The 20,348-nt window shown below is 49.2% G+C and overlaps 1 protein-coding gene across 1 annotated transcript; it reads right to left on the bottom strand.

The window, feature by feature from the left end:
- Positions 1-4,052: 4,052 nt before the first annotated feature.
- On the bottom strand, positions 4,053-19,881 carry LOC142913272 (rho GTPase-activating protein 5-like). Its single transcript, XM_076060810.1, has 5 exons — positions 19,792-19,881; positions 11,623-15,448; positions 10,996-11,106; positions 5,925-6,083; positions 4,053-4,479 (listed from the first exon to the last, which is right to left on the bottom strand). The coding sequence occupies exons 2-5, from the start codon at positions 15,244-15,246 to the stop codon at positions 4,306-4,308; spliced, it is 4,068 nt and encodes a 1,355-aa protein (XP_075916925.1). The 5' UTR covers positions 15,247-15,448; positions 19,792-19,881; the 3' UTR covers positions 4,053-4,305.
- Positions 19,882-20,348: the final 467 nt, after the last annotated feature.

The following is a 20,348-nucleotide window of genomic DNA, read 5'->3' as shown; positions in this document are numbered from 1 at the left end:
GGTTTTTGATGTTTGAAATGAAGGTTTAGCGTGGGAGAGGGGGGAGAAAAAAACATAGAGGGGGGAGAGGGGGGAGGGAGGTGGGAGAGGAGAGGGAGGAGAGGGAGGGGGGAGAGGGGGGAGGGAGAGGGAGGGGGGAGAGGAGAGGGAGGGGAGGGAGAGAAGATAAGGGGGAGAGGGGGGAGGGAGGGGGGGGAGGAGGCGCCTCGCCCCTCCCCCCCATGTCGGGTGACGTCACCCACTAATTATTAATGGCGGGGGGCTGGTCCATGTGGAGTGACATCACCTGCTCATGATTATTAATGGAGGGGCGGGTCCACGTGGAGGCTGTAACCTTTTCATTATTGAGAGGGGGGCTGGTCCATGTGGAGTGACGTCACGGGCATTAAGGACAGACATTCCTGGGTGATTAGAGGTGGCATGACTTACTCGACGAGCCATACCAACGTCGCTACGGATTGACGAGTCTGTGAATTCACAGGCGTGCAACGATCGGCAAAACGTTAACAGTTGAAGGTTTCGTTAGGCCAAGGACTTATCAAGCGCTGGCACATCTCGCAGATTGTCGCAACTCGTCAATCTTCGCGCGAACTCGCGAGGGACACGTCGCTTGTTTGCCGTTCGTACACGCCACGCTCCATTCACAAACGGGGGTTTTCGAATTAAAATCTTCGTTGGCGGCTTACAATGCGAACGTCTCTCCGACGTGAGAAAACCGGAACCGCTTTGCCGTGCTCGCCGTGTGGAGATGAGGCACCGCTAGACGAACGTGGAATTGCCGCCACGCTCCGTCTCATCGCCCCCGTCCGAACAGCTGAGATGCGTGACGGGGGTCAAGTTGTTCGGAGCGAGGAGAAGTCGAGGTTTCGTTTGGAGCTTGAGAGATTGGTGTTCCCGTCCTCCGTGCTTGAATACACAATTCAGTGCCCCCTCGGGCGCCTTCACAAGTTCCTGGGAGGTGCCCGTTCACACGCCACGCGCTTCACTTACCTCTCTCCGTTCCTCAGCAAGCCGCTCGCGTCTCGACGGGGGTAATCCAAGCGGGCTTTTGTAGAAGCGTAAAGTGTGAAGTTTTGAATATAGAATCGTGCAAATTATCGCGAGCATAAGCAACGCCGCCATTTGCAATGTGGGTCGGTAGGTGGGGATTTCCACGCTGCAGATGGTGGTCCAGAGTCTGCGTCGATTACGTGGAGGTGCTGTAGGCCAGGGGTTAACTCGCGTTACCCCTTAGTACTTTGATTTAAAGCTTTCGTGACTGCAGTGATTCATATTCTTAGCTCTTTCGGTAAAGTCACGTTGAAGGGAAACAATAAAATATATATAAAACAATAAAAATTCTCACGTTTCGACCATAACACAAACGGTCATCATCAGGTGTGTTATGGTGTTACGGTCGAAACGTCATGAGAATTTTTATTGCTTTATAATATCCGCAGTACATAAAATATAAAATGTACTAAGGGGTATATTCTGAGCTCTTTCGGTAAAGTTACGTTGAAGGGAAACAATAAAATAATAAAATATATATAAAACAATAAAAATTCTCACACCTGATGATGACCGTTTGTGTTATGGTCGAAACGTCGTGATAATTTTTATTTAACACGTAGGCTTTCGCGACCAATATTATTCATAACAAAGGTTTTTGGGTTAGGTCGACCTAACCCAAAAACCTTTATCATGAAGAATTTTTATTGTTTTATATATATTTTATTGTTTCCCTTCAACGTGACTTTACCGAAAGAGCTCAGAATAAACCCCTTAGTACATTTTATATTTTATGTACTGCGGATATTATTTACGAGTCAAATGTATCTTTTATTGTCATAGACTATAATAATACGTACTTTTCCCCTGTAAAATTTAAGTCAGCTGGGGGTCATATCAATCTGTCCACATGGAGTGCGAGTGGGGGGAGCTCAAGTCCATTGGTTCTCGATAACAATACAAACACGACTCCTTGTCAAAAAGGTGTCAGTTTTGTTGCCAGATAAAAGGGTAAAAAAACAATGATCATATTTTGCTCCTGGCAAATGAGGTTTCCAATGTTGTGTAAATGCTTCACCCCGAGCTCTCATACTCTGATGGTGGTGCATTGTCCTTGAGTTGTGTGCCTTTTGACGTCATCAGGTCCAACACCAATGTGAGACTGGGCTCTAAGGAAAGCTGTCTCGGGTGTGGACCAATCAATTTCAAGGACAGTGCCACATACATTATCAGAGTTGTTGTTTTGTGTTTGCGTTCCGACCGCAGGTATTGTGGTCAATGTAAACACGACTCCTTGTCAAAAAGGTGTCAGTTTTGTTGCCAGATAAAAGGGTAAAAAAACCAATTATCATATTTTTGCTCCTGGCAAAGGAGGCTCCAATGGTCTTATTGGTCCTACCTCCAGGCTGCCAAGTCACAGAGGATGTTGCCAATGCAGTGCCAACTCTGGATGCCAGAGGGTGTTGCAGTTCGCGGGGGCAAAACGTGTGCAGGGTGGATGAGTGGCAGGTGATGGACACGGGCACGAGAGCAGAGGGCCGAGATAGGAGAGCAGCAAGCTGCAGACGCTCACCGATGCAAGGCGACACGAGTATCAGAACCAACTATTTCATGCACGCCAACGACACGCTCACGTCACACTGAGGCTGATCGAGTGAACAAAAACTGTAAATTGGAGGCAGAAAAAGCAACGACACAAACGAGTAAGGTAAATGAAAGAAGACGAAAACTTTATTTTCGAATCAAATCGCGGTCCTCTACATTTCGAAAACGGATCGATTCACTGCGAAGAATGAATCGGGACTCAAAAATGTAGCCACTGTGTGCAACACAAGAGGATTTTTTAACATCCACAGGTTAGAGAAATCATCGGTAAATTAACACGTTATATCAGGACTAATGCTTCTTGTTTGACATAAGTGTCTTCTAGTGCTGCATAAATAATACTGTGTAGGAACCTGGTTATTACACCACCAGCCCACAGGGGATTATTGTTGTGTCAGTCCGTCGTGCATCCACAAATGGGAGGGGTGGGGCTGGGTGGGGAGGGGAGGGTGGGGAGGGGCTGGGTGGGGAGGGGCTGGGTGGGGAGGGGCTGGGTGGGTAGGGGATGGGTGGGGAGGGGAGGGTGGGGAGGGGAGGGTGGGGAGGGGCTGGGTGGGGAGGGGCTGGTCACCCCGTGGTGCCCTTATAAACTCAACGTTTCACCTACTCACCCTGGCTTGTGCCTGCCCTCACAGTCGTGCATATTGTGCTGAATACACCACGTGGTGCTGAATACACCACGTGGTGCTGAACACACCACGTGGTGGTGCCGCCGTTGTTGACCCTGGCCATTGACCGAGCAACCCAACACGTTCCTACTAGCTCCCTCCCTCCGCAGGAGAATGTTGTAACAGAGAGCGTCCAATGGCACTTGGAGCGTGACGAGACATTGCTCAGCGCGAGCCCGATGAGCTGTGTAGACGTGCCAGCCGCAATGCAATCTGCTGCAGCTGTGGACCAATTTGGTTGAACCACAACGATACATCACAAAGCTTCCAAATTGACTTACGGCCGGCGACTTGGCTGAGGCGAGTGAGACGTGGGAAACCGTGCGCGGCACTCGGCACGTGGGGGCGCAGTTAAAAGTGAACACGTGAATGACATTAACAAAACAACTTATTTGGTTCTTTCGGTAAAGTCACCACGTAGAATGAGATTAAAATAATAAATTGATAAAATAAAATAAAATTCTCACGACGTTTCGGCCACAACACGAGCGGCCTTCATCAGGTGAAGGGACGAGACTGTCTGGAGGACAGCGCTGGAGCGAACACAGCCAAGCTCAGACCGCGACCTTTAAGCTGTGTGAGAAGAAACAGAGCGCCTTGACAAAGGAATTAGCATTGGATGTGTATGCTTTGACTTTAACATAGCCATTTCTGTGACCAGTCACAAGCTAATCACTCAGCTATTTCAATCCTAAATTCAATGCTAATTCCTTTGTCAAGGCGCTCTGTTTCTTCTCACACAGCTTAAAGGTCGCGGTCTGAGCTTGGCTGTGTTCGCTCCAGCGCTGTCCTCCAGACAGTCTCGTCCCTTCACCTGATGAAGGCCGCTTGTGTCGTGGCCAAAACGTCGTGAGAATTTTATTGTTATTTTATTTTATCAATTTATTATTTTATTCTCATTCTACGTGGTGACTTTACCGAAATAACCAAAGAAGATGAATCCTTGCAGTCACGAAAGCTTTAAGTCGAAAATTAACAAAACAACTGGCACAGACGCGGCACACACCAACTACAACAACGACAACAACAAAACAATCGGCATTCACACCTGTGCATTCCCCCAGTTCGGCGTGGACCGGGGGGGTATCACCGAGGGCAACGCCGAGTGGACCGCCCGTGTCAGAGGAGGCGTGGAGGCGGCGGCGGCGGCGTCGGCGGCGGCGCCCTCCGGGCGAAAGGTTTCCCTGGAGAAACGGCCGCCGGGCCGAACTCGAAGCTGCAACGAGGAGAACGATAAAACCCACCAATCGCTGTGAGAATTTCGATTTAAAGCTTTCGTGACTGCAAGGATTCATCTTCTTTGGTTCTTTCGGTAAAGTCACCATGTAGAATGATAATAAAATAATAAAATAAAACAATAACATTCTCGCGACGTTTCAGCCACAACACAAGTGGCCTTCTTCAGGTGAAGGGAACAGACCTGACAAAGCCTCAACTTTAGCACCACGGATAGCAACGAGCTATGAACTCGTCCGTCTGAACGGGGCTCGTAGCTATCCATGGTGCTGAAGTTGAGGCTCTGTCGTCCCGACAGGTCCGTTCCTTTCACATGAAGAAGGCCACTTGTGTTGTGGCCGAAACGTCGTGAGAATTTTATTGTGTTATTTTATTTTATTAATTTATTATTTTATTCTCATTCTACGAGGTGACTTTACCAAAAGAACCAAAGAAGACGCTGTGAGAGCCGCGAGGCTCGCGATACTTTTGGTGGCCTTGTTTTAAGATAGATTTTTGACTTTCTGCCGGGGTGACGATCTCTGAATTAATTTAAGACCAGCTGCATTTGAAAAAACGCGAATACGTCGCGATCGGCCGTGTTCTAAATGGTCTCCCCTCCCACGGCTAACCGATCCTTCATAATCCTGCAATGCCAGAACTGCGCTCCTGCGCATGAGATCATCTCCATCTGGCTCCACGGTCACTGCTAAAGGGGAGCGTTTTCTCCTTTGGGTGCCATTCCATCAATCAAGTCTTGTGCGAATGCTATCATCCTACGTCATCCTGGCCAAGAGCCCCTCTTGCTTTGAAGTCAACAAGATGCCACTTTATTTATCCCAACAGCTTCATCTTGACCCGCGCTGGTTCCGTCAACCCAACCGAGAACGGCTCAAAGCTCGGTGGGAGGGGGTCACCTCCGCTCGTCGCCGCGACCTCTCACCCCGGTGATGAAGGCCGCTTGTGTTATGGCCGAAACGTCGTGAGAATTTTTATTGTGTTATTTTATTTTATCAATGTATTATTTTACCGAAAGAACCAAAGAAGATGAATCCATGCAGTCACGAAAGCTTTAAATCGAAATTTAACCGCCTCTACGGGGAGGGATTCCACACAACCTTAAGATCATTCAACAGATTCCGGGATAAGGAGGCTCAACTAATCGAGTCTCTCACCTTTCTGAAGAGATGCCGCGACTCTAAGAGCTTAAAGGTCGCGATCTGAGCGTGGCTGTGTTCGCTCCAGCGCTGTCCTCCAGACAGTCTCGTCCCTTCACCTGATGAAGGCCGCTTGTGTTGTGGCCGAAACGTCGTGAGAATTTTTATTGTGTTATTTTATTTTATCAATTTATAATTTTATTCTCATTCTACGTGGTGGTGACTTTACCGAAAGAACCAAAGAAGATGAATCCTCGCAGTCACGAAAGCTTCAAATCGAAACTCTCACCCCGGGTCGAGCTCCCCGGGCGTGCGGCCATCGGGGCCGCGGCACGCCGGCCGGAGCGCGACGAGCCGCTGGTTCACGAGCGCCGGGGGGGTCGACGCCCCCGGCGACGTCGGTCAGCCGATCCGGGTCGCCGGTCGTGTCGTAGGCTCGGACAAACTCCTGTGGGGAGGGGGGGGGGGGGCGGGCAGCGAGGAGGTGCAGACAAATATTCTTCGGGTCTTTCGGTAAAGTTGACGCTGGTAGAACGATAAAATGATAACATAAATTAAATGAACAAAAAAAATATGATAATTGGTTTTTTACCCTTTTATCTGGCAACAAAACTGACACCTTTTTTTACGAGGAATCATGTTTACATTGACCACAATACCTACGGTCGGAACGCAAGATAAAAGGTGTTGTATATGAGCCTTTTCCAAAATTGATATTAACAATAATATTTGCGATATATATATTTTTTTAACAAACAAACAAAAATAATCAATAAAACCTGTAAGCCAGGCACACGAAAAACCAGATGTCGATCATAAACAGACCATTAAAAAATAAAGGAATAATAAAACTCTCGAGGCGAGTATGTTAGCAGCTATCTGCGAAGATCTCCAGATGAACAAGAGTTTGATGTGCCCTAAGGGAGGTCACGCAGAGGGAAGCCCTCTGCAAGCCAGAAACGAGGACGCCCACGGGTTAAACCATATATATTTTTTTCCTTTGTCATTAAAACAACGGTTCAAATTTAAAATGCAATAACAAGAATATGCTAAAGTTAGCGGTCCTCGCGCTCACTCCAATCAAGACCAGGCCACCAGATACATCAGTGAATTATTATCCAATAATTAATTCGCTATCAAATGATTTTCCCCTTGAATACTTTTACTGTTAAAACAAAGCTTGGAGACAAAATACCGAGTCACATCAAAGGTTATCGAGAAGGAATGAGGCGAACGGGCAAACTTACGAAAGAGTTTAAACAATATCCCAAGCAACCCCGACCACCTTTGTCTCTCTCACAGCACGGAGAAGCAGGAATTACACCTTATCACAAGGGGCCATCTGGAAAAGCCAGCCGGGTTTGATGAGGAGACACACCCCACCCCACACACGGCAACCAGGCAAACAAAGTTTTAAAGAAAATTGCAATATAACATTAATAATGTGTTAGCCTTAAACGATATTCCATTATAGAACCTTACAGAACCAAGGGATATGGATTCCAACAATCTGGAAACGGACCTCTTAAACTCAGGATGAAAATTATTTTTCTTTCTAATAACTCCATCATATCAATGCGAACCTCGGTAACCCGAGAGGGGTGTCGGGAGGACGTAGTTACAAACACGAGTCTTGGCGAACATGGGACCAAATTGTATTTGAGAAATATAAAGTCCAAAGTATAAAGAGATAGGTACTCCCGACCACCTTTGTCTTTCCCGAAGAGCGCGAGAGAGGAATTTCACACCAGGACAGACAGATCGTTATCGCAGGAGCCATCTGTACACACACACGAACTCACACACACAGACCCCGACCCCCCCCCCCCTTTTCCACTGCGCAGAGAGAATTGTCTTTTGAATATAACGGTCAGCCGCATTTTCAAAAGTCAGTGAAGTTAAGTCAAGAGTCAAGACAGATCAGCGAGTCAAGACGTCCACAGGACGAGCAGTCGCATGGAGCGGCTGGCTCCAAGCCTCGCTGAGTAGCGAGGATCGCATGAGTCGCGATGTATCAACAAAAGTTAGTCATACAGCAGTGGAGGAAACCTGCTGTCAGCGAACCAGCACGGGCACGTTCGCGCACTTCAACAGAGAGAGCACGTGCGACTCAACTCACTCAGCAGAAGAAAAACTTGACCTGTCGCCCGCGAGCGCAGTGTCAGATACTACAGCAGCGGAAAGAGCGCGCACCGGCGCAGCTCATCCAGCAGTAGAGGAAACTGCTATCAGCGAATCAGCACGGGCGCGTTCGCGCATCTTCAAGGAGAAAGAGCGCGGCCAGCAACGCCAAGCAAGAGCGTGCAGCAGCTCAGCCAGCAGTGGAGAGAAACTGCTATCAGCGAACCAGCACGGGCGCGTTCGCGCATCTTCAAGGAGAGGGAGCGCGCGCCACCAGCGTGCCATCAGCACCAGCACCAGCGCGTGCCAACAGCGCGCCACCAGCGTGCCACCAGCACCAGCACCAGCGCGTGCCAACACCGTGCCACCAGCGTGCTACAGCGCGCAACTTCGCGTCACCAGGGCTGAGAGGGAAGCGGCCCCGCACTCAACACCCATCGGCGTGACGACGGCGAGCGTCGTGCTGACTCTTCCAGCCAGCGGTGGACAGAAACTGGCAGTCGTTCGTATGCCCCTCCCCCACACTCCCTCCTCACTCAATGAACGAACATCGCCGTGGTACTGTGCTGACGATTTCAAGCATAATAATTTCGCATATCAGAATGTGTTAAGGATTGGATACGAATCAAAGACCGAGTGCCGTGTTGTGTAATCATTCAAGAATACGAGTTTGCATATTATAAGGTTAAGGTTTTGATAGAATAGTTCGCTTGTTTTTAATCTCTCTCTCAACAACCGATCGATTGCGTTACGCGTCGGGAATTAACCACAGGTGCCGCTATCGAGGTGAAACAACGCAATCGTGATGGTATCATGTTAACGCTGTGTTGAAATTCCAACATCCCGAGATTGAGTTTTCATATTATCCAAAAATTTAAGTTAGCTAGAAAATAAAATTGATCAAAGCAGAAGGTTTGTGTGTGATTCTTCCTGAAATTCTGCATAATATTGTTCTGTGTATGAGATCTGAATCCTGGGGACCTATCATAAGCACACTATCACCACACATAATCCATAACACACATAATTCATAATGTTCAATCGAGAGTAATCGTATCCTTATCGATAATACGGAATTAAAGAGCAGAGTCGAATCGACTCTCTCTCATTCACGCTCACAATGCCTGCGTCACTGCATACGATTAATTGTGTTATTCCAATTCATAACACAATCCTCGTCACCGAGGCTCGACCTGATAATCCATAACGACCTGCATTATCATAACCACGCCCACTCGCATAAATTAATACGATTATCTCTCGAATCAGCATAATTTATGCGCATAATTACACTGATTAACATAATTTTGGATAAATTATGCAAATCTCAAATTTCATTTATTTTCATTATTTTCATCAATTTTCATAACGCCTATATATACAACAAAGGGTAAAAAAAACAATTATCATATTTTGTTACTGGAAAATGAGGTTTCCAATGTTGTGTAAATGCTTACCCCGAGCTCTCATACTCTGATGGTGCATTGCCTTTGAGTTGTGCGCCTTTTGGCATCTTCTGGTCCAACACCATGTGAGACGAGGCTCTAAAGAAAGCTGTCTCGGGTGTGGACCAATCAATTTCAAGGACAGTGCCATATATATTATCAGAGTTGTTGTTTTGTGTTTGCGTTCCGACCGCAGGTATTGTGGTCAATGTAAACACGACTCCTTGTAAAAAAAGGTGTCAGTTTTGTTGCCAGATAAATGGGTAAATAAAACAATTATCATATTTTGTAACTGGCAAATGAGGTTTCCAACGGTGTAAAAAAATATATCGCGACATTTCGATCGCAACGCGAGCAAGCAAATCGTCGTCAGGAGAATAGGAGTGGGGGGAATCTGCCGTGCCGCTGTGCTTGGGGATTGCTGCGTTGCATTAAGCGGCGAGCTCAAAATCATTCGCCCACGAAAGCCTCTTTCTTCTTCATGTACGTCTCTGTGCTTGGGAAGTCGGTGGCAATATCCCAGCCGTGCCCATGTGGCGTTCCACGCCATCGTCAAATACCACACACACACCATTCAACTTCCACGTCAACTGCCTCAGACGCAAGCATCGCGTTGTTGTTTATTAAAGTAGGTTCCGCTTACAACATTGGGCCATATTGTTAGCTCTTTCGGTAAAGTCACGTCGAAGGGAAACAATAAAATAATAAAATATATATAAAACAATATTTTATTGTTATTATTGATGGAACCAGTGCAGATCAAGATGTTTATTGTTTCCCTTCAACGTGACTTTACCAAAAGAGCTAAGAATATGAATTACTGCAGTCACGAAAGCTTTAAATCAAAATTCAACATTGGGCCAATTGAGATGATTTTTTTTTTCACTTGAAAGGAAACCGCAATGCCCGGAGAAAGCCCCGACACACAAGGGGAGAATCCTTAATCGCTAAACTTGTTAACCTACTTGCTGTACCGCCTCCAAATGGCACATCGCTTTCCATGTGGTGCACTAGAAACTCGGAGCAGAATTTCTTTAATACAATATTTTAATGTATTCAGTTGGCGATCTACAATAAAAAAAAATTACTCTTAAAAACATGTTATGTTAATTGCACTGTTAAAAATAGTTGTCGTAAATTCCCCCATTCGAACCAGCACTGAGCAGCTCTCTGTCTCGGTAAACAATGGAGGTGGAATAATTTAATAACGTAGTTTTAATGTCATCAGGCCTGGAAGGGACGATGTTCTAAATAAATGTACAACCTTCTCATTGCGAGTCAAGAGCGAAAAACCGCAGCGATACCCAAAAGATCACTGCGCCAGGATCTGTGGCTTTCTCCATTTGCCAACACCAGACAGATCACACTGCCCTTAGACAAAGCGTGAGGTTGCCTTGTTACGCCTCTTGCGCAGTGTGTACGCGCCTATGTGGGGTAGCTGCTGGCGCAGCGGGTTATTGCACTCTGCCACGAACCCGGCGACCCGAGTTCAATTCCCACTCGGGAGCAAAAAACCTTGGCGGATATCCGACGAGGTCTTGAAGTCGACTCAGCCTCAAAGAAGTGCCCGCTACAATGTGTTAACATCACCACTTGGGGTGACATTGAAGGAGGCCCGGGCGTGTCGCTGGCCCACCCACCCACGTGCCATGCCGGCCTTCATTAGGCGGTCGCGAGCACCGCTTGCCCCAAACGTCTATTGTGGCTATAAGGGGGATCTCAGTCTTGCATATGTGCCAATGCCTGCCTCCGTTGGGATGGGGGTGGGTGGGGGGTGGTGGTGCGTTTCATCACCTCCGTGTCGGCGAACTCGCAGTACTGCAGGTTGGCGGAATGGGAGAGGGTGCGCACGCACGCGCACGTGTCGCCGGTCGAGTCCTCGCGCACGCAGTCTGGGAAGCGGTGCTGGGAATGGAACCGTGCAACATTACCGCGAGACGAACGCCTGCGACTGGCAAAATAGTGCAAAATACGTCTCCCCCTGCCTCGTAGCCTCACATCCATTCATTCTCTAAAGGGAGGTCTGATGACCAAATAGTTGAAGGTTAAGAGGTACGGCACCTTATAATGTTACTTCCTCGTGCTAGACCTCGCGGCTGTCGCGCGGCGAGCACGTGGTGCGCGTTCATTTTCACTGAATCGGCAAATCATTCAATCAATTAATTATTAAACCACGTTTACAAAAATGTATATTGATCGCCTTCAAAATGACACCCCGCATGAATTTAATCATTTTTAAGTTGTCCAATTTGTGAAACTGCCCACCACAACACTGCCTCGCGTTTGCCGTGACTAGACAAGGCAACATTTTTTTCACAAGTAAATACAACGTCATGGGCATGAGCCCTGAAACGTACAGCGTGTGGCGGGAGAAAGAAAATCTCACGAGGGACGCAACAACAAAAATATCGCACCACTCACTTTGGCCTCGCCTCCCCTCTCGTCCTGTGCACCTTTCTCTCTTCTCGTCCCGCCGCCGCCGCCGCCGGATACTTCGTCATGGAACTGCGCGGCGGGGTTGTCAAGGCCCGGACGGTCGCGCTCCGAGGGCAACAGAAGCGGCTCGGAGTCACCGGCATCGGAGGGGCGCACGGCGTGCCGCCGGATTGCGTCTGCGGGGTCCGCCTGCTTTCTCCTGGACTTGAACCCGCACGGGCGGTTTCTCCTCGCCTGCCGCCGGACTCTCGGCCTCCGCTCAAGCGGGCCGCCGTCTCCGTTCGGCCCCGCCGGTTTGGCACGACCGAACGGCTTCGCCATCGACCGCATCTCGCCACCCTGCACTGGCAGAAGCTCGGTTGACTCCGAGTCCGCCGGTGACGTCACGGGAGCTTTCGGAGGGCCCTGAGGTCTCACGGGTGCCTTGCGGACGCTGCCGTTTATCTTCTCGAGAAGTTTGGGCTCCGATTTGTTTACCTGCGGCCTCTCCATAACGGGTTTGGGTTTCGGAGGAGGGAGCAACTTCTTGCGTGTCCTCTCGATGTCTTGGCTCGTTATGTTGGCACACGAGAGTGGATTCATATTCCCCTTGGATTTTACACGGGGCGTGGTGCTTGGAATAAGCTGAGCTTCATCGCTCGTTGTGCCGTACCGAGGCTGGCCCTCGTCATCGTCGCTCTCAGGTGGCGACGTCAATGACGGCAATGACGCCTGCCGCGGCGTTTCGTTGCGCGATTCCAAAGTGCGGCCACTCTTGTAGTCGTCTTCAACCACAGCCTTCGTCTCCAAAACTTTGGTGAAAAACGTCTTCAGATATTCCTTCTGCCGGTGAAAATGCGGCTGTGCGGGTGCGGCAATGGACTCGGCTCCGATCTCATTCGCAATACGGCTGCCCTCGGGGAAAAGTTCTCTTGCCAGCGCATTTTCCAGAAACTCTGCGGAGCTGTCAGTGATGGCCACGAGCAGAACCGGAATGGCCTCTGTTACGTCGGAGAGGAATGCTCGAAGCATTGCAAAGGAAGCTTTTCTTTTGGCAGAATACACCAAAACGTAGCCATGGGTGAGCTCTTCCCGCTTCAGCATTGCTGCGTGGTAAGAGATGACGGTAACCTTGATCCTTCTGCTCTGCATTCCCACAAACATTTCTAGATTCATGCAGTCGTTGCCAGCAGGATGCCCACTGCTGCAGAATTCCAGAAAGGGCGTTAGGACTGTGCCAATGTCGAAAGGGTCTCCACACATCAGACACATGGTGATGTTCACGTCGGGCGCGCCAGACTCTGGGCTGCTGAATGGGTCGGGCAGAAGGGTCGTGTTCTGGCAAGCATTCACAATCTGACTCAGGGCACGTTTGATCTGTGTTTCATGGAATTGTTTTGGAGATGACATCTCAGAAGGGCAATCGATAAAAGAGACTTGTAGCTTGTCGGCCGCTTCCTGGGCTTGCTGCCGTAGCAAAGGCAGCTTTCTGTCTGTAACGTCCTTCTGATTTGCCAGCATCAAAGCAACAGGAATGCAGCTCGAGAGGCCATCCTTCTTTATGAAGGACGCACAAGAATTCACTCTTCCTAGGCTGTCCACGATGTAATTTAACGATTTCAATGAGTTGAAAGCACACAGACATCCGCTGGGCTGAGAAACGTTACTCTGCATGATGTTTGCAAAGCCCGTCACATCTCCATCCATTGCTTTCAGTTCCAACTCATAAACCTTCCCATTCACCGTGAACTCATTTCCGGCCGATTGTTGTTTGATTTCGCTGCAAAGTTTGCTTGCGAGGCCATCTCTACCGAATATTATGACATCAAATGCATCCGCACTGTCAAAATTGATTAAAGATTCCGAACGTTTGCTTACCAATTTGGGAATAGCACTTGAGAGAAGCAGCGGAATTTGCAGGTCAGTGCACTTATCTTTGCTGAAGCAAGACTCCCAGGTTGGGTGACGAACAGAGAACACGTGTTTCAGGATCAGCGCATCTCTCAAGGCAGGCGCCCACTTGAGCGCCTCATGGCGACCGTCACGTTCCAGGTCCTGGTGAATCTCCGCTATCTCGTCGCGGTCAAACGCTTCGTTTCTGTCCACGCCGGCGAACGTTTCCGAGCGCTCGAGGAGCAGCTCCTGGTATTCGTCTTTCGCTTCATCCGTCATCTTGCCTCGGCACTCTCGGTAGATTGAAACGCGCCCTCGCCCGCACGGCGTCCGCGAGCCCTCCTCGTCAATGAGGAACGACCGTGCGTCATCCCACGGCCTCCCTGGCAACACCTCGCCAGAATTCTCCAACGTGTCGCGAAGGGCTCCCTTCATTTCCTCCTTCTTCCTCAGCACCTGCAATTTCCGCATGTGGGCTTGGAAATGCGAAGGGCCGAACTCTCGCAAAAACGCAACGGGGACACGCCCGTCGGCGACGGTGTTGACGCGACCGCTGTCGGTCCAAACCCCATCGGACAGCTCGACAAACCACAATCCAAACTCTGGTTTCTTCCGCAAGAGCAGCAAAGCCTCGTCCCAGCTGAGGGATTCAATGTCCGTGATGTCAGGGACCAATGAGTCAAAAGCGTCGGGCAGAGAGCTGATGCATTGTGCCACCTTTCCTTCGATATGTGCAGCCTTCAAACGCGTGATGTGTTCTCGAAAGTAACTTTCAGCCCTGTTAGCACCCAGCAAGTCCACAAGCTGGACATACTCCGGGCAGTCATCCAGTTGCTTGCCGGTCACCTGCCAGGTCACGCAGTAGTCTGTGACAATTTTTGTCAACCGAGAATTATAATCCTTAATGGCACTTTGGTGGTGTTCCTTGACTTGCTTGGCGGCCTTCTCAAATGGCACCAACTTTGGCTTTCCTTTCGGCTTGTCAATCATCTGCGCAAGGGTCAGAAATGCTGCCGACACATTCACATTGTCACTTGCTGACGTCTCGACTATCGGCAGGCGAACTTTTTTCCCAGAGGCAAACGCTCGAAGTTCCTTCAGGTGCTGCTCATCCAACACGTCACACTTCGTGGCAACCAACAAAATGGGCTTCTTTAATTTCACAAGTTGCGACACCAACTCCTCCAGAAACCTCAACTGATCTCGCAGCGTTCTCTGCGCGGAAACGCTGACATCGAAGCACGCCAAGAAGCCATCAATGTGCAGCTTACCGTCGGGCATTGGATACTGCTCAAAATCTTGCTCGACTCCCAGTTGGTCAGTGCAAATGTACATGAGCTTTTCGGCCGAGGCAAGCCTGGTGGCGGCCGCGCGTTTGACGTAATGCCGGGAGTCGGAGCTCCTGTGTGGCTGGAAAGTGGCGTCGTCAACAAATTCGGTTTGTTCGACGACGTTGAAGGCGTACTCTCGTCCCCCGTCAGCGGTGCGCGTTGCCCCGCCCCAGTAAAGGTAGTGGTCGTTATTCACGACCCGACCGCCGAAATCAACTTGGCTCAGTATCGAAGTGTGTTCCGTGTGATAGTCGTCTGCTCTTGGCCTTGAGAACCTGTTGCTGAGGCACGACTTGCCTACTCCACAGCTTCCCTTCTCCTTCTCGGTCCCGGAAAGACCGACGACACTGATATTGTAGGTCCGCGTTTCCTTGCTGCCTTGACATCGCCGCGCCGCGTGTGACATCGCACCGCTATTGCACGAGAACAAGGGCAGTTACGGTTCCGTGCGACACGTCGTGATGATTACTTTGGCTCTTTCGTTGCACTTGCAAAACAATATTTCCCCACGTGACTGGCGGTAATAGAAATTACTTGAACAAAAAAAATGTTCACTGACAACGAGGTCCTTTAAATGTTTATTTTTTTTTCCAGATGAGCAATTGTTTCTGAAATACACAAAAAAACACAGAGGACATTTAAAAAATTACAAAAAAATAACGTTCCACTTGCATTGAGAGCTTAGTTATTTAACGCGGTGAAATCAATGGAAAATAAACACGATTGTCACAATGATTATGTGACGGCAATGTTTAAAATACACCGATGATGTGCCGAGGTGAGCCCAGGAAAAATAAAACGTTGTTCTCAAACAAGCACAATGTAAAGCTGTGAGTACAGGCAGGGAGGTGTCTGATCGCCTCATACCGGCACCGATAAATTTCCAGTTGGGACATCACAGTTGACGTTCTGACGGTAGACGTCACTACAGACGTCAAACAAACCTTTAGCAGGATTACAATATTGTGATTTAAAGCTTTCGTGACTGCAGCAATTCATATTCTTAGCTATTTCGGTAAAGTCACATTGAAGGGGAACAATAAAATAACAAAATATATAAAACAATAAAAATTTTCACACCTGATGACGACCGTTTGTGTTATGGTCGAAACATCGTGATAATTTTTATTGTTTTGTATATATTTTATTATTTTATTGTTTCCCTTCAACGTGACTTTACCGAAAGAGCTAAGAATAAGGATCACAATGGTTTTGTAACGTGGAAAGGGGGAACTTGCACGTGAGGTAAATCGTACATCAGGATTTTAACAGAACTTTATTTTAAAATGCGCGCGCGTGTGCTAAGCCACGTGGCCTTCGTGCTAAGCCACGTGACCTTCGTGCTGAGCCACGTGACCTTCGTGCTAAGCCACGTGACCTTCGTGCTAAGCCACGTGACCTTCGTGCTAAGCCACGTGACCTTCGGTGGGCAGGGCTGCCTGGGAAATTAGCGGTGATGTTATTTGGGGTGGTACGGCACAAACGAACGCTCACCAAACAAAAAATATAACGAAATAAAATAAAACAAAAGGCCAAACATGTTTAGAACAAACCACCCCACCCCACCCTGCCTATCAGAGTTTCCCTGAAGAAGAAGAAACCGCTGTGGATACGTCTAAGAAGCTTGCGTTCTACACATCGGCACAAATGCTGGCGTTATGTGGCAAGGCCCCTATCGCTGTCTGTGGGCTGACTTGCGTGTCGCTCTCTGCGTTGTTGACAGACAAGGACCCCTTGCTCACGCACGGTCAAGTTAAACAAATTAAATACGTGTCCAATGCAAAACATTTGGTGGATTATGAGCCGGGAAATCGCCTTTTGGTCAAACCTAAAGCACGGTAGAACAATGGTCGCACGATCAACGTCCTCATTGAGAAAAAAACACGAGTCAAAATGTATCACTTTAAAACAAGCTGCAGTAGACACAACACGCAGCAGTAGACACAACACGCAGCAGCAGTAGTAGTAGCAGTAGACACAACACGCAGCAGCAGACACAACACGTAGCAGTAGCAGCAGCAGTAGACACAACACGCAGCAGTAGCAGCAGTAGTAGTAGCAGTAGACACAACACGCAGCAGTAGACACAACACGCAGCAGTAGCAGTAGACACAACACGCAGCAGCAGTAGACACAACACGCAGCAGTAGGCACAACACGCAGCAGTAGACACAACACGTAGCAGTAGACACAACACGCAGCAGTAGTAGACACAACACGCAGCAGTAGACACAACACGCAGCAGTAGACACAACACGCAGTAGCAGTAGACACAACACGCAGCAGTAGACACAACACGTAGCAGTAGACACAACATGTAGCAGCAGTAGACACAACACGCAGCAGTAGACACAACACGCAGCAGCAGTAGTAGTAGCAGTAGACACAACACGCAGCAGCAGACACAACACGTAGCAGTAGCAGCAGCAGTAGACACAACACGCAGCAGTAGCAGCAGTAGTAGTAGCAGTAGACACAACACGCAGCAGTAGACACAACACGCAGCAGTAGCAGTAGACACAACACGCAGCAGCAGTAGACACAACACGCAGCAGTAGGCACAACACGCAGCAGTAGACACAACACGTAGCAGTAGACACAACACGCAGCAGTAGTAGACACAACACGCAGCAGTAGACACAACACGCAGCAGTAGACACAACACGCAGTAGCAGTAGACACAACACGCAGCAGTAGACACAACACGTAGCAGTAGACACAACATGTAGCAGCAGTAGACACAACACGCAGCAGTAGACACAACACGTAGCAGTAGACACAACACGCAGCAGTAGACACAACACGCAGTAGCAGTAGACACAACACGTAGCAGTAGACACAACACGCAGTAGCAGTAGACACAACACGTAGCAGTAGACACAACACGCAGTAGCAGTAGACACAACACGCAGCAGTAGACTCAACACGCAGCAGTAGACACAACACGCAGCAGTAGACACAACACGCAGTAGCAGTAGACACAACACGCAGCAGTAGACACAACACGTAGCAGTAGACACAACACGTAGCAGTAGACACAACACGCAGCAGTAGACTCAACACGCAGCAGTAGACACAACACGCAGCAGTAGACACAACACGCAGTAGCAGTAGACACAACACGCAGCAGTAGACACAACACATAGCAGTAGACACAACACGCAGCAGTAGACACAACACGTAGCAGTAGACACAACACGCAGCAGTAGACTCAACACGCAGCAGTAGACACAACACGCAGCAGTAGACACAACACGCAGTAGCAGTAGACACAACACGCAGTAGCAGTAGACACAACACGTAGCAGTAGACACAACACGCAGTAGCAGTAGACACAACACGCAGCAGTAGACACAACACGCAGCAGTAGACACAACACGCAGCAGTAGACACAACACGTAGCAGTAGACACAACATGTAGCAGCAGTAGACACAACACGCAGCAGTAGACTCAACACGCAGCAGTAGACACAACACGCAGCAGTAGACACAACACGTAGCAGGAGACACAACACGCAGTAGCAGTAGACACAACACGCAGCAGTAGACACAACACGTAGCAGTAGACACAACACGCAGCAGCAGCAGTAGACACAACACGCAGCAGTAGACACAACACGCAGTAGCAGTAGACACAACACGTAGCAGTAGACACAACACGCAGTAGCAGTAGACACAACACGCAGCAGTAGACACAACACGCAGCAGTAGACACAACACGCAGTAGCAGTAGACACAACACGCAGCAGTAGACACAACACGTAGCAGTAGACACAACACATAGCAGTAGACACAACACGCAGCAGTAGACTCAACACGCAGTAGCAGTAGACACAAAACGCAGCAGTAGACAACACGCAGTAGCAGTAGACACAACACGCAGCAGTAGACACAACACGCAGCAGTAGACACAACACGCAGCAGTAGACACAACACGTAGCAGTAGACACAACATGTAGCAGCAGTAGACACAACACGTGGCAGTAGACTCAACACGCAGCAGTAGACACAACACGCAGCAGTAGACACAACACATAGCAGTAGGCTCAACACGCAGCAGTAGACACAACACGCAGCAGTAGACACAACACGCAGCAGCAGCAGTAGACACAACACGCAGCAGTAGACACAACACGTAGCAGCAGTAGACACAACACGTAGCAGTAGACACAACACGTAGCAGCAGCAGCAGTAGACTCAACACGCAGCAGTAGCAGCAGTAGACTCAACACGCAGCAGTAGCAGTAGACACAACACGCAGCAGTAGACACAACACGCAGCAGTAGACACAACACGCAGCAGTAGACACAGCACGCAGCAGTAGTAGACACAACACGCAGCAGTAGACACAACACGCAGCAGTAGACACAGCACGTAGCAGTAGACACAACACGCATCAGCAGTAGACACAACACGCAGCAGCAGCAGTAGACACAACACGCAGCAGTAGCAGCAGTAGACACAACACGCAGCAGTAGACACAACACGCAGCAGTAGACACAACACGCAGCAGTAGACACAACACGCAGCAGTAGCAGCAGTAGACACAACACGCAGCAGTAGACACAACACGCAGCAGTAGACACAACACGCAGCAGCAGTAGACACAACACGCAGCAGCAGCAGTAGACACAACACGCAGCAGTAGCAGCAGTAGTAGTAGCAGTAGACAACACGCAGCAGTAGCAGCAGTAGACACAACACGCAGCAGTAGACACAACACGCAGCAGCAGTAGACACAACACGCAGCAGCAGTAGACACAACACGCAGCAGTAGCAGCAGCAGTAGACACAACACGCAGCAGTAGACACAACACGCAATAGCAGTAGACACAACACGCAGTAGCAGCAGTAGACTCAACACGCAGCAGCTGGAGCAGGAGGAGGAGCAGCAGGAGGAGCAGCAGGAGGAGCAGGAGCAGCAGGAGCAGGAGCAGCAGGAGGAGGTCACCTCAGGTGAATGTTTGACCACGAGGCTGCTGCTGCTGTCTGTGAGGCGCGCGGTCACCGCCGCTAGGCCGAGATTTCTTCGCGCTGCACTTCCGGGTTGGCCCCGTTGGATCCGCCCACGACGGGCGCCGCGATTGGTCAGAATTCCCGACCCTCTCGTCACCGTGGTGACGTAAACCCGAGTCACGGATTGGTCAGAATTCCCGACCCCCTCGTCACCGTGGTGACGCGGCCCGAGTCACGTGGTTAAGGTTCATGAACTCTGCCGTTAGTGACGTTGATGAATTTTGTGGTTCCACCTTCAAGATATTTACATCACACTTTGTGTTTATTTGTTTAAATGTCCTCCCTGGCGGTGCAAATAATCAGAAAAACTATTATTTAGTTGTATGTTTTGTAAATTTCGTCCAATTATCGTGTTCAATTATTCATTTTTCACCTCTATTAATAAGGAGACACACAGTGTACACACATACAGTGTACACACACAGTGTACACACACAGTACACACAGTGTACACACACACAGTGTACACACACACAGTGTACACACACACAG

The sequence above is a fragment of the Petromyzon marinus genome, unplaced genomic scaffold (genome assembly GCF_048934315.1).
Source record: "Petromyzon marinus isolate PM22_M1 ecotype Great Lakes invasive population unplaced genomic scaffold, UKy_Petmar_22M1.pri1.0 PM_G_Scaffold_24, whole genome shotgun sequence".
NCBI classification, from domain to species: domain Eukaryota; kingdom Metazoa; phylum Chordata; class Hyperoartia; order Petromyzontiformes; family Petromyzontidae; genus Petromyzon; species Petromyzon marinus.
This window is presented reverse-complemented; position numbering and strand designations above follow the sequence as displayed.

What these genes read in the sequence shown, in the direction of transcription:
- LOC142913272 (XM_076060810.1), bottom strand. Translation starts at nt 15,246, where the DNA reads ATGTCACACGCGGCGCGGCGATGTCAAGGCAGCAAGGAAACGCGGACC. An exon ending in GCGAGTTCGCCGACACGGAG is followed by an intron (nt 6,084 to 10,995) that starts GTGATGAAACGC and finishes CCCTCCCCACAG; the next exon opens with GAGTTTGTCCGAGCCTACGA. An exon ending in CCCGGGGAGCTCGACCCGGG is followed by an intron (nt 4,480 to 5,924) that starts GTGAGAGTTTCG and finishes TCCTCGTTGCAG; the next exon opens with CTTCGAGTTCGGCCCGGCGG.